This window comes from Macaca thibetana, chromosome 17 (genome assembly GCF_024542745.1).
Source record: "Macaca thibetana thibetana isolate TM-01 chromosome 17, ASM2454274v1, whole genome shotgun sequence".
NCBI classification, from domain to species: domain Eukaryota; kingdom Metazoa; phylum Chordata; class Mammalia; order Primates; family Cercopithecidae; genus Macaca; species Macaca thibetana.
In genome coordinates this window covers 5,080,331-5,094,468 of record NC_065594.1, presented here as the reverse complement: position 1 = coordinate 5,094,468, position 14,138 = coordinate 5,080,331, and the positions used below count along the sequence as shown (strand labels likewise).

Here is a 14,138-nt window from a genome sequence, read left to right as displayed (position 1 = left end):
GTCAGGAGTTTGAGACCAGCCTGGCCAACATGGCAAAACCTCGTCTCTATTAAAAATACAAAAACTAGTCGGGCGTGGTGGCAGGTGCCTGTAGTCAGTCCCAGCTGCTCGGGAGGCAGAGGCAGGAAAATTGCTTGAACCTGGAAGGCAGAAGTTTCAGTGAGCCGAGATAGCACCACTGCACTCCAGCCTGGGCAACAGAGTGAGACTACATTCAAAAAAAAAAAAAAAAAAAAAAAAAGAGAGACAGATCTTAACTCTGACTCCTCTCCCAGCTGAAGAGACTTCTGAAGCCCAGTGGACTGTGAGGCTTCACTGAGTAAGAACTCTTGGGTTCCGAGGCTACAAAGAGACGTAGAACCTGCCCTCAAAGACAAGTGGGCTGCTAAGTTATTTTCCCAATTATTATAGAACAAAGAGTAGATTTGTGAAGTTCTTTGCTACAAATAATTTCACATCAGTGTATGAAAGACACGTGGAAAAGCATCCTCAAGGGCGAAACAGTACTGCAATGCCAAACAACTCAAACAAGCTCATACAATCATATTAACTCCAGTTTTTCACAGGTCTGATTTTTCACCAAAAGAGAAGTTCAGCTATCATTTACAACAGACATGCCATTTCACATGCACAATCTTCACAGAAGTAGGTGAGCTGAAACGGGCACACACGTGTTACTCACCGCTTCTATGATGACTGAGAACGGCGTTCTGGCTGTGAAGACAAAGCCCAGCTTTTTAGCTCCTTTCACCAAAGCAGCTTCATCTGTCAATTGGGAGTTGGTGAAACATTGACATACATCACTGGTAATGATAGAATTCTGTTCAGTGCCCCTTTTCAGATTAACAAAACCTACTCTACTGAAGGAGGCCTGGTGTTATCTGCGCAGTAGTGAGGACTCGGGGTAGAGAAGCGCTTGCTCTTCCTACCACCAGGGTTCTGAAATGAGCACTTCTGTTAGGTGGAGGGCTTGGATCTATGCTAATTCACCAGGACAAGAATGATTTCTATTCTTGCTACTCTCGCTTGGGATCAAGTTCTCTCTGATAAACCTCAGTCATAGTTCCATGGCTCCCACCAAACACCTCCTCTGAGCAAGGCAGTATTTTAGTTGCGCTGTGGGATTCCCAAGCCCCAGGAAGTGGGTAAAGAGAACCCTCATACACAGCTTCCCCAGCAGGTGGAAAATCTGTGAGGCGGGGAGGATGAGGAAGAAGCCAACTCTGTTCTTTCTTCAGAGCTCTGTCAAGCCCAATCACCTCTGCCGGGAAATGCAACATAACCGGGGTCCTCCCTTTGCTGTTAAAAAGGGGTTATGAGAGTCAGAGCCCATCGCAGGCTCTCTACGGCTTTGCACCTGTAGCCACAGCCTGGCCTCAGGACGAGGCCAACAGAAGGCAGCTGGGTCTATGGGGCGGACTACATGGCAGCATCTCCAAGAATAACTGCAACACCCAGGTCTCCTGAGAAGGGGCCAGCCGGGGGCACCCGGCCAGAGTCCTCACCTGGGGATGAGGCCTGGTAGATGATGTTATCTCCATCCTTCTCAGGAACAACCGTGTGGCACACCGCCAGAAGGGTGAGGAACTCCTGAATGCAAGGGGCTGTGGGCTGCAAACGTGAGGCGGGATTAGTGTCAGTCACAACACCTTCAACAGGCACCAGGGCTCACACAAGCAGATCCCCGCCTAACATCCAGTCATCCTACTGCTCCCTGTAGGACAGGGTAGAGGTCCTTAATATGGACCTCAGCTCCTCCTCCTACTGCTCTGGTCTGGAGTCCCCAAGCCGGTTCTCGCGCGCACTAATCCTTGGGTTTCTCTTGGAATGCAGCTCCTACGCTTTAGCTCAAGAGATGGGGAGAGAAAAGAGGAAGAGCCTTCCTTGTGCCTCAGCACACACTGCCTCCTCGGGAGCCTCAGCCTTGCCCAACTGCTTCCATTTACCCACGTGCTTCCATTTGCCCACGTGCTTCCATTTGCCCACGTGCTTCCATTTGCCCAAGTGCTTCCATTTGCCCAAGTGCTTCCATTTACCCACGTGCTTCCATTTGCCCAAGTGCTTCCATTTACCCACGTGCTTCCATTTGCCCAAGTGCTTCCATTTACCCACGTGCTTCCATTTGCCCAAGTGCTTCCATTTACCCACGTGCTTCCATTTGCCCAAGTGCTTCCACCTCCCCTGTGCTTCTGCTTCACCCAGGTGCTTGTGCTTCACCCAGGTGCTTCCGCCTCTCTCCGCAAGATCCTCCGGAAGCCTGTGTTCTGCCTCCCTCACTGCTGTACCTCAGGCCCCATAAACAGAAGATGCTTCCATCTCCAGGCTCCCATTCCCCTCCCTGATATCTGTTCTATGCAGTGTCCATTCTTTAGGTTTATAACCTCTCAATACCTGTAAAGCAGTGCATCTCTCGCCCATTACTCTTGAACAGCAACAAAAACCAGAATTGCCCTGGATATGTATTTAATAGAATTCTCATTCTCTCTGGGAAAAAACATAAACTTTTTTATTGGTATTAGAGCACTTTTATAACTAGTGGGAAAATAATGCTGTCTTCCCATCTAAGAAAACAGTGTGTCTTCCTATGGATTAAAAGCTTCTAAATATTCTAAATATAAGACCTAGCATATGTCTATTAATTATTTTATTTGCTCAAAAATTATTTTGGTGACCATTGTACATGAAGTACTGTGTAAGGCATTTTATCTATTGCCTTTTATATTATGAATGGAATCTTATTTCCATTACATTTTACAGTAGTTTCTTGTTGGGATGTAAGCAGAAACATTGATTTTTGTAAGTTAATATCCAGTTGTCACTGAGCTCCTACTAGTTCTCTGAATTGCCATTGACTATCCTAGGTTTTCAATGTCGACAATTATATCACCCACAAATGAGAAGTTTTCCCTTTTCCTCCCAATATACAAACTTTCAATTTTCACCTGTCTGCATGAGCTAGCACTTCCAGAATTATGTTCAAGGCAGGGGGATAACCAAGCTGCCTTTTCCTGGGGTTATTTTAATGTCAGTGTCTCTAATGCATCCCTTTTAAATAGGCAACTGGCTATAAAATTGAGATTGATTTATATCATCATAAGAAGGAAGCAGTTATGTGCTTCCTCTTTTTATAGTTTTATGGTTTTTTAGTCATAAATGAATGACGACTTCCACAAGAATATTTTTACTTTCTTCTCTGTCTTATGAATGTGACTTAAGAGGAATTTTATGGAATCAAATCACAACTATTCACATGGCTACTTCTTATCATGAAAAGAAAGGGCACATTAAATTATAGTTCAGTGAAGTCATGAACTTAAGGAATTTACACATTCCTCAAGGCCTGCATTGCAAAAATGGTAAGAAATTTTCCCCAAAAGCGCTTTCCGTGAGAATTTAGCTTCAATTCAAGGTTGCCTTCCCCTGTACCTGAGAACCATCCAACCCTGAACATAACCTTGTCCCATAATGAAACAACATAAAAAGGGTCTTAGATTTTACAAATAAGTAAACCTAGTAGTGAAATATTTTCTAAGAGTTATAAAGAATTGCACACATGAAGAGTCTTCTACCTCAAATGGTAAGCCAGACAAAATCCATGAAGTTTTTTTTAATCCTAAAATAAAATTAACCTATCATTGGTTTTCTTCCTATTGCATTCTATAATAAATTAGGGAGAAGAGACAAAATTAATCTGAAGCCTATGAATGCTTATATTTGTGTGTGTGTGTGTGTGTGTGTGATGTGTGTGTGTATCTTCTTAGATGTTAAAAAATTGTATTGTGGTAAACTAGACATGTAATATCTATCATTTAACCATTTGTAACTATAGAATTCAATTACATTTTAAATACATTCAACAATGCTACACAGCCATCACCACTATCTATAAACAAAACTTCATCTTCCCCAGCAGAAACTCTATACCCATTAAACAATAACTCTCCATTCTCTCTTCTCTCTACCCCCTAGTAACCTCTATCTTGTTTTCTGTGTCTATGAATTTGCCTATTGTATGTACCTCACAGAAACAGAATCATACAATATTTTTCCTTCAGTTAACAGCTTGTAATATGTACAAAATGCCATATATCTAGAAATGAATATTTTCTATTTATTTGGTGAATTTAAAATAGCAAAAAATGATACATGTCTAAATTGTTTTGCAAGCGAAATTGCAGCTACAAATTATCCAAATCATATACATATATAAATGATTTCTTCTTGAAGACTCAAGCTCAGAAGTCTTAGGCATAATGATTCAACAGAAAATTACATCTTCTTCCTTGGTGAACCTTTGGAAATTTATCCCACACACTGGGTTAGCAATGTAAGCAGGGGGTTGCATAAACTGTCCCCCGAAATTTCTCACAGGTTGATTCTCTAAGAGCCAAATTCCATCTTGGCTATCAGCCCACACAAAGCTTAACACAGTCCTAAAGGACCCACAAAATTTGAAATGATGATACAGGAAAAGAGAAAATTCTGTAGCAAATGCAAGTATTCCGTTGGGAGGAAAGTAACGGTTTTCTTGGACCAAATGCTTTAATTTTAGTCAATAGTCCCAAGACAATATAGATGAGAATGTGGGGCATGTGCAGCCACAAATCCTCAAATACGTCTTCCCTCTCCACAAACATATTTTCGCAAAATGAACAAAAACATTGGATGTTTTTAAGCAGTTTAAAACCAGGGCAAAATAATCTAATAGGCCCTGGTTTTAAACTGCTTAAAAACATCCAGTGGGTACATTTAATTCAATCCCACATCTCCCCAAAGAAAAATATTAGAGCCTATTCTATGGTCTTCATTATTATGGTGGAGCTAGAAGTTAAATGTCAAAGAGTTTAGTTAACACAGTAGCTAAGATGAAGAGTACCTCAGAAGGCCTCAAGGATCCAAGAAAGCTTAAAAATGGTACACATAGGCTAGGAGGCTTTTACTAAAAATTAGAAAATAAATTCCCAAACCAATCAATCAATTCCTCATTCTGCCTGTACTGAAACTCTATGAGTATCCAGTATTAAAATGCCCTTGAAGTCTCTGTGTTTGGATGGTCATCATAAAGTCCCCATGGCAGGGCTTCCTTTTCACAGGGGTTGCACCTGTCCCTACTCTCAATGGCTTTTCCACTAAACTAAAAGGAAATTTGGCTCAGGAGGGCAGACGATGAGGAGGAAAGGAAAGAAGAAGAAAGATCACTGACTTATATAAACAGTAAGATTTCTTCCTAAAGTGCTTTCCACTCACCACAGCCACCAAGGAGGAGTCAGGAAAAAAGCAGTGGGCAGGGGAAGGCAATGGGAGAGGTATTAGCTGTGCTCAGATCTCCATTCAAACATCAACAGAGGACAGGCTCAAGAAGAGTGTGGGATGGACAGTCAAAACCCCAAAACCTCACAGGGACCCAGAACACCAGTCCCGGGCCAGCTTTGGAGAGAACACCAGTGAGAGTCAGAAATTAACTGAGCCAAGCATTGAAATCTTTCACACACTAGGATCCCAGAACCATGTAGGGGGTCCCCAAAGAAGCTCTTTTCCAAGTAAAGATTTGCCCGAGGCCACTGGGTTTCTACGGCATCCCACCTTTATGTCAGTGCAAATACCATTCTGTGTGGGTGGCCACACTGCTCACATGTCAACAGTTATGGTAGCCACGACAGTCACCAAACAGAATGGGATTCCTCTCTGTCTACACAAACCAAAATCACCTCCTCAGCTGCACCTTACCTATCCTGCAAAAGCATACTATGACTCCTAAGAATTTCCCATGTCTGCTTCCCCAGTGAACAGGAATCCCTTGGGTATTTTTAAATCATCTCTTCCCCTAGTACCGACAGCAAGGTATTTCATGTAAATGAGGTCCTTAAACTGTTTGCGAAATGAGTGAATAAATAAATGAGTCTCTGATGTAAATGGGGATCCAACAGTTTGCTGCTATTCCTAGCCCAATACTGGAAATCTGTGATGTTCCGTACACTGTGCTCATCTTATTTCCTTTGCTACTTTCTCCTTGTTGATCTAGGAAAGCAAACTCGTGAAACTGGACCGAGAACAGTCTCCGGAGCTCCTGTGTCACCCTTCCACTGTCTCCTTTTCCATTCACCATCCCAACTTGAACAGATATATTCAGTTGCCCACCTGTGTGGTTACCCGCGACCTGAATACTAGTTGAAAACACTTGTTTCCTCTCGAGTGCTCAAAGTACACTTGTTTCTTTGACATCTTTGATTAAAAACACCTTCCTGCAGAGACGATTCTTCAGAGGCGCCACTCTTCTGCTTGGAGAACCTCTAGCCTAGTAGCTGGATCTACCTCTAAGATCAGAATCCAAGAAAGGATTCTCTAGCTGTCTGTGACTGAAACAGAACATAGACTCCAGCAGCATCCTCTGTGGGCTTGGACCACTTCACCAGCCTCACCAAGAACTGAGTGGGGATAGCAGCATCACAGCCTGTGGGTGTGTGAGCTGTACACACCCACATTTCAGAAGTGCTGGCAACAAATGGGTACTAACTGTGATAGAGGAAAGTAGGATTTCCTCATGAAAACTTAGAAAAATCTTAAATATATCTGTCTCTTAAAATTTCAGAAATTTGGAAAGATAAAGTTTTAATTTTGCTCATGTTTACCTAATTTTAAATCTAGACATTTTTCAGAAAAAAAATCATATGATATCTAATTTATACTGACTTAACTAGTTGTGAAATGCTTTGATCAGTGAATAATTTTCTAAGTTGGCATTTTTCAGAGTAGCCTTTAAAATAACAGTGAATTACCCTTCTAGACATTGGCTTAGGCAAGGATTTCATGACCAAGAATCCAAAAGCAAATGCAATAAAAACAAAGATAAACAGCTGGGACCTAATTAAACTAAAGAGTTTTTGCACAGCAAAAGGAACAGTCAGCAGAGTAAACAGACAACCCACAGAGTGGGAGAAAATCTTCACAATCTATACATCTGACAAAGGACTAATATCCAGAAACTACAACAAACTCAAACAAATTAGTAAGAAAAAAAAACAAACAATCCCATCAAAAAGTGGGCTAAGAAAATGAATAGACAATTCTTAAAAGAAGATATACAAATGGCCAACAAACATATGACAAAACGCTCAGCATCGCTAATGATCAGGGAAATGCGAATCAAAACCACAATGCGACACCACCTCACTCCTGCAAGAATGGCCATAATGAAAAACTCAAAAACAATAGATGTTGGCATGGATGTGGTGATCAGAAAACACTTCTACACCACAGGTGGGAGTGTAAACTAGAACAGCCACTATGGAAAACAGTGTGGAGATTCCTTAAAGAACTAAAAGTAGAACTACCATTCAATCCAGCAATCCCACTACTAGGTATCTTCCCAGAGGAAAAAATACTTGCACACATGTTTATAGCAGTAAAATTCACAACTGTGTATTGTGGAATCAACCCAAATGCCCATCAATCAATGAGTGGATAAAGAAATTGTGAAATATACATATATAATATATACACATGTATATATACATATATAGAGAGATGATGGAATACCTCTTAGCCATAAAAAGGAACAAATAAACAGCATTTGCAGTGACCTGGATGAGACTGGAGACTATTACTCTAAGTGAAGTAATTCAGGAATGGAAAACCAAACATCCTATGTTCTCACTGATATGTGGGAGCTAAGCTATGAGGACGCAAAGGCATAAGAATGACACAGTGGACTATGGGGACTTTGGGGGAAGGGTGAGAGGGAGGTGAGGGATAAAAGACTACAAATACGGTGCAGTGTATACTGCTCAGGTGATGGGTGCACCAAAATCTCACAAATCACCACTAAAGAACTTACTCATGTAACCAAATACCACCTGTTCCCCAATAACTTATAGAAAAATTAAAAATACATACATAAATAAAATAACAGTGAATTGATGCGATGCTGCAGCTAATACTGATTTGAAGTGGTGTGATGTCATAGTTAAAAATCTAACAGACCGAGGTTTAAGGCTCATTTCTACATTTATGTGCTGGGCAACTATTTGCCAATTTAATCTCTTATTTAACTTCCTTGTCACCTCCCAGATGTGATTCAGATGTTGACTAAAATGTTGAAGGAAACATATGTTAGTTGCCTGGCACACAGTTGAATGCAATAAATGCTACCTGTTATTATATAGATCTTACTTTTGTTTCCTAAAGTATCCTAGTCAAAGGATATGCAATTACACTTGGCCTCTTAGATTCACAACTGTGACAAAATAGTACTGCAGAAATCTTACAAAGCAACAGCAATTGGAACTGTTACAGAATTCTGTGGTAAGACTTGTCTTGATCTTGGTGTGCTACTTTACAAAGTCATCATGTATTGAAATACACTAATTCATGCACAGTATTCACCACAAAGCATCTCAGAACACTTCTCAGAAGGACTCACACCATCAAACTGAGACTTTTCCCAGCCTCTAAAACTGCAACTTGCAAAATACTACACGCGTATCTATAAGAAAGGTGCATAGTAAGCTGTTTGCTGTCTTCAAAGTAAAACAGAGCACTTACATGGCGATCCTCAATGTTCTTCAACAGCCTGGGGTCATCAAAGTCACAGGAATCACTACAGGGAGGAGGCATCCGACTGTAAGAGAGAACAGAGAAAATGTATCCAATTCAAAAGTTTCTGTTAAGTTAACCCAAACCTGGAAAGAATCTGCCTTCCAGAAGAACCATACCTAAAGTCCTGTAGGAATTCACATTAAACTTTCAAAGGCTTGGAATTCTGTATTATTATTTCAAACCTCAAAACAATTAATCCTGGAGTTTACTATAAATAAAATATTTCACGAGTTATTGTAAAGAACAACAGTTACGAGGAACAATAGTTACAAGGAGAAGAAACAGAAGCCAGGGATCAAGACTATGACTGTCATTTCAGTTGGCCCCTGAGTCACTTCTACCCGAGAGAACTTCCAAGAGTGTCTGCTCAAAGCAAATAAAACAAGAGGAAGTATTGCACTGTATACATGCAGCCATTTATGGCCAGAGCTCATATGTAGGAGACGGAAGACAACAAATAATTACAAGAAAGGAAACGATATGATGGCTGTGAGCTATCACACTGAAGAAAATGTGAAGAACCAACTGTATATTCATTTATCTCCACTCCCTCCTGAATTTTTAAAAATATTTATTTATGGGCCGGGCGCGGTGGCTCAAGCCTGTAATCCCAGCACTTTGGGAGGCCGAGATGGGCGGATCACGAGGTCAGGAGATCGAGACCATCCTGGCTAACACGGTGAAACCCCGTCTCTACTAAAAAATACAAAAAACTAGCCGGGCGAGGTGGCGGGCGCCTGTAGTCCCAGCTACTCGGGAGGCTGAGGCAGGAGAACGGGCGTGAACCCAGGAGGCGGAGCTTGCAGTGAGCTGAGATCTGGCCACTGCACTCCAGCCTGGGCGACAGAGCGGGACTCTGTCTCAAAAAAAAAAAAAAAAAAAAAAAAAAAAAAATTTATTTATTTATTTATTTATTTATTTATTTATTGTGATGAAGTTTCACTCTTGTTGCCCAGGCTGGAGTGCAATGGCGTGATCTCGGCTCACTGCAACCTTCACCTTGCACGTTCAAGCAATTCTCCTGCCTCAGTCTCCCAAGTAGCCGGGATTACACATGCCCACCATCACACCTGGCTAATTTTGTATTTTTAGTAGAGACAGGGTTTTGCCATGTTGGTCAGGCTGGTTTCAAACTCCTGACCTCATGTGATCCACCTGCCTCGGCCTCCCAAAATGCTGGGATTACAGGCATGAGCCACTGCATCTGGCCCCCTCCTGAAATTTCATCATTGTCAAGACAAAGACAATGAAAGAAGACATGACAGCAGAGTGTATGTCAGTCTTCACTCGAAATAGGTATCAGAGTGTAGTACAGCACAGAAAACAGCAACCAACAGCTTGCAAGGGGGAGCACCTATAATGCAAGCTGATGCCCTCAACAGAGTGCTGGGAAGGTGGAACAAATGGCAGTACAAGGCACCTGTGAGGTACAGGGAAGGAGGAAGATGGCACAGCTTCCACGTCCACTTGTGAAACACTTCAAGAATCCTCTCACATCCCATGCAGCCAGACAACCGAACTTTCCACAGCCAGAAAAAAAAAAACTTATCTTTTACAGAAATTAAACCAGAGTAGTCCTGAGCCCAGGGACACTGGGCACACAGGCACACATGTGGATAGGCTGGGGCAACCTCCCAAAACAGTGTTTTAAATGAAATTCTATATATGCTGAAAGGTACAATCACTGGCCCGCTGCCTCCACACAGCTTCCAAAACAGTTAGACCAAATTTATAGCCCTTGGCAGGAAACTAGAAAGTTCTTTTTATGAAAAGAAAGCTGACCGGCTGACAAGAAAGACCCACAGACACTGACATCCAGGGATCCCTTAATACAATCATGGGTCCTGGCTGATCATTCTCCGGGAGGGCAATCAGTCATCAACCACAGGGTCCCCACTCCACACACAGCCCTAGCAATCAGGTTTCTTGTGTATAAGCTTTAAAACACATGCAGACAGACAGCATCACTCTTTATAAGGGAAACAGGAATCAAAACTACAATAAGGTGCCACTTCACACCCATTAGGATGGCTACTATAAAACAAACAAAACCTGAAAAATCACAAGCGTTGGCAAGGATGTGGAGAAAGTGAAACCCTTGTGCACTGCTGGCAGGAATGTCAAATGGTGGCTCTGCTATGAAAAATAGCAAGGTTTTTCCTCAAAAAGTTAAACACAGAATTACCATATGACCCAGTAATTCCATGTTTAGGTGTATACCCCCAAGAATGGAAAGGGGGGACTGAAACAGATACCTGTATGTCAATGTTCACAGCAGCATTATTCACAGTAGCCAAAAGGTGGAAGCAACACAAATGCCCATGAACAGATGACGGGATAAACAATGCGTGGCATATACACGCAATCGAACATTACTCAGCCTTCCAAAGGGAAAAGATTCTGACACATTCTACAACATGGATGAACCCTGAAGACATGCTAAGGGAAATACGCCAAACACAAAAACACAAATACTGTACAATTTCACTTGCATGAGGTACCTAGAACAGGCAAACTCATAGAGACAGAAAACGGAGTGGTGGTTACTAGGGTCTGGAGGCAGGCAGCAATGAAGAATTTTTGTTGAATAGATAGGGCTTCAGATGAAAAAGTTCTAGAAATGAATGGTGCGGATGGCTGCAAAACACTATGAATATACTTAGTGCAACTGAATTGTACATTTAAAAGAGTCAAACGATAAATATTATGTTACACATATTTTACACAAAAAGAAATAAAAATATCTGAGCACACAGCTAATGATCACCAGGTTTTTGAAGAAAGCCTATAGAAAACAAATCAAAACACCACGGGTGAGCGGTAGGGAGGGTGGGAGAGGAGAGCAGAGAAAACACAGAATGCAAAAGCAACGTTAAGGGAATGCTTTCAAAAACCGAAAGTGAGATCATACGAAAAACTCATGATAAAGGATAGAAGATCAAGGTGAAAAAAATACCAGGAAGTAAAACAAAAAAAATATGGAAAATGAGAGAGAATGATAACAAAATTGGAGGATCAACCCAAGAGATTCAATATCTGACTATCAAGAGATGCAGAGGGACCAGGGAAGCTGGAGAGGAGGAAAATTATCATAGAAATAATACAAAGACACTGCTGAGAATCAAGAAGAGGAAATTCAGAGACAGAAATGGCTCACTAGTGGTCCACTGAATGTCCAAAATAATGGAAAAAATTCACTTTGGGAGGTCCAGATCACGAGGTCAGGAGATCAAGACCATTCTGGCCCACACGGTGAAATCCCGTCTCTACTAAAAATACAAAAAATTAGCTGTGCATGATGGCGGGTGCCTGTAGTCCCAGCTACTCGGGAGGCTGAGGCAGGACAATGGCGTGAACCCGGGAGGCGGAGCTTGCAGTGAGCCAAGACGATGCCACTGCACTCCAGCCTGGGAGATAGAGCGAGACTCCGTCTCAAAAACAAACAAAAAAAAGGAAACATTTTAAAATCTGCCCAAAGCTTCATGGTTGAAATGGCATATGCCTGAGGAGGTACAGAAAATCTGAAATGCTTCCAAAGGGGGCGGAGCAAGAGTAGGAGATAAACTCTCATCATCCACGGTAAAAAGTAGAATAATGTCTAAATGTTTTTAATTTGTCTTTCTTTTTTTTTTTTTTTTTTTTTGAGACAGAGTCTTGCTGTGCACTCAGCTGGAGTGCAGTGGCACAATCTTGGCTCACTGCAACCTCTGCCTCCTGAGTTCAACTGGTTCTCCTGCCTCAGCCTCCTGAGTAACTAGGATTACAGGCGCCCACCACCATACCCGGCTAATTTTTGTATTTTTAGTAGAGACAGGGTTTCATCATGTTTGCCAGGCTGGTCTTGAACCCTGACCTCAAACGATCTGCATGCCTTGGCCTCCCAAAGTGCTGGGATTACAAGTGTGAGCCACTGCACCCAGCCTAAATGTCTTTAATTTAAAAATTAATATAAATATTACCTTGAAATATAAAAATAAAATTTTTTAAAAAGCAAAAGCACTGAGGTTGACTGCCTCCAGGGAATAGGGAGTGAGTGGGAAGTACTGAACCAAGGGCAGTCGATTTTTTGGTAAAAGTCCTGTAGTATCTCCGGACTTTTCAAACTATGTTCATCCTTAAATTTTATCTGGTTTTCTTTCAAAATAACATATATGCAACTTTTATTTACATAAAAAAATAGGCAGGTGAGAAATGCTAATAAAATTATTCGAGGGCGAGCCTGGTTTCTCACACGTGTAATCCCAGCACGTTGGGAAGACACAGCGGGAGGACGGCTTGAGGCCAGGAGTTTGAGACCAGCCTGGGCAACATAGTGAGACCTCATTTCTACAAAAAATTACAAAATTAGTCAGGCACGGTGGCGCCTGCCTGTAGTTTTAGTTACGCAGGAGGCTGAGGCAGGAGGATCACTTGAACCCAGGAGTTCACGACTACAGTGAGCTATGACTGTATCACTGCACTCCATCCTGTGCAATAGAGTGAGGCTGTCTCTAAAAATGTAAATAAATAAATAAAAACTATTCCACAGGCTTTTCCACTGAAGTGTCAAGAAGTGCTAGAATCTACTTACCAGAAGTCATCTGAGGACGGCTCTCTTGCCAATTCTGGGAAGTGACTGCCAAAGAAAGGGAAAACAGAGTGGTCACAAAACTGTGATCAAAAGACAGACATTCTGATCAAAACCTGAGTAAATGTATAATTCTTAGATTAGATATACAAACTTACAGATTCTCAGGGACTTCTTACCAAGTTAATTGCAGAAATAAACCACTTTTGTTGTTGTTGTTGTTTGTTTGTTTGTTTGTTTTGAGATGGAGTCTCACTCTGTCACCCAGGCTGAAGTGCAGTGGTGCGATTCTGGCTCACTGCAACCCCTGCCTCCCGAGTTCAAGCGATTCTCCTGCCTCAGCCTCCCGAGTAGCTGGGATTACAGGTGCATGCAACAATGCCCAGCTAATACTGTATTTTTAGTAGAGACAGGGTTTCATCATGTTAGCCAGGTTGATCTCAAACTTCCAACCTCAGGCAATCCACCTGCCTCGGCCTCCCAAAGTGCTGGGATTACAGGTGTGAGCCACTGCGCCCGGTCAGAAATAAACCATGTTTTAACTGTTCTGAGTTTAATTTAGGATCCATTCAGCTATAAACGCATTCCATAGTAACTACATATCTAAATCTATTGTAAAGGATTTCGATTTTTTTTTTAATTTTGAAAGGATCTTTATCCTTTCAAATCATCAGTAAGTCAAGATATTTGACTAAGTAGCTAAAAATAAACTTACTTTCTTGAAAGACTACAAGTAAATTTTCAGTAAGTGATAAACACTGACCCATAGGTTACTCCGGCAATGCTGCACTTCTTGAAGTTCATGATATTGCACGTAAGCGTTCCAGTCTTGTCAGAAAAGAGATATTTCACCTAAATCAAAGAATAAAAGAAATATACATCAGGAAGTATTGAGATGCAAAGATCAACAAATGAAGTCTTCCCTTCTATATTTTTCAAAACCTGTATGAAACGGGTAGATTTCCTTAAAGCAAGC

At 41.6% G+C, this 14,138-nt stretch overlaps 1 protein-coding gene across 2 annotated transcripts in view; it reads right to left on the bottom strand.

The window, feature by feature from the left end:
* ATP8A2 (ATPase phospholipid transporting 8A2) overlaps positions 1 to 14,138 on the bottom strand; it is a 653,147-nt gene that overhangs the window by 445,879 nt on the left and 193,130 nt on the right. For both annotated transcript variants that reach the window (XM_050766819.1, XM_050766821.1), the window contains 5 exons: positions 13,926 to 14,014; positions 13,166 to 13,210; positions 8,542 to 8,617; positions 1,506 to 1,611; positions 683 to 765 (listed from right to left, as the gene is read on the bottom strand). In XM_050766819.1, the coding sequence (XP_050622776.1) occupies positions 683 to 765; positions 1,506 to 1,611; positions 8,542 to 8,617; positions 13,166 to 13,210; positions 13,926 to 14,014 (399 nt within the window). The remainder of the gene's footprint in view (positions 1 to 682; positions 766 to 1,505; positions 1,612 to 8,541; positions 8,618 to 13,165; positions 13,211 to 13,925; positions 14,015 to 14,138) is intronic.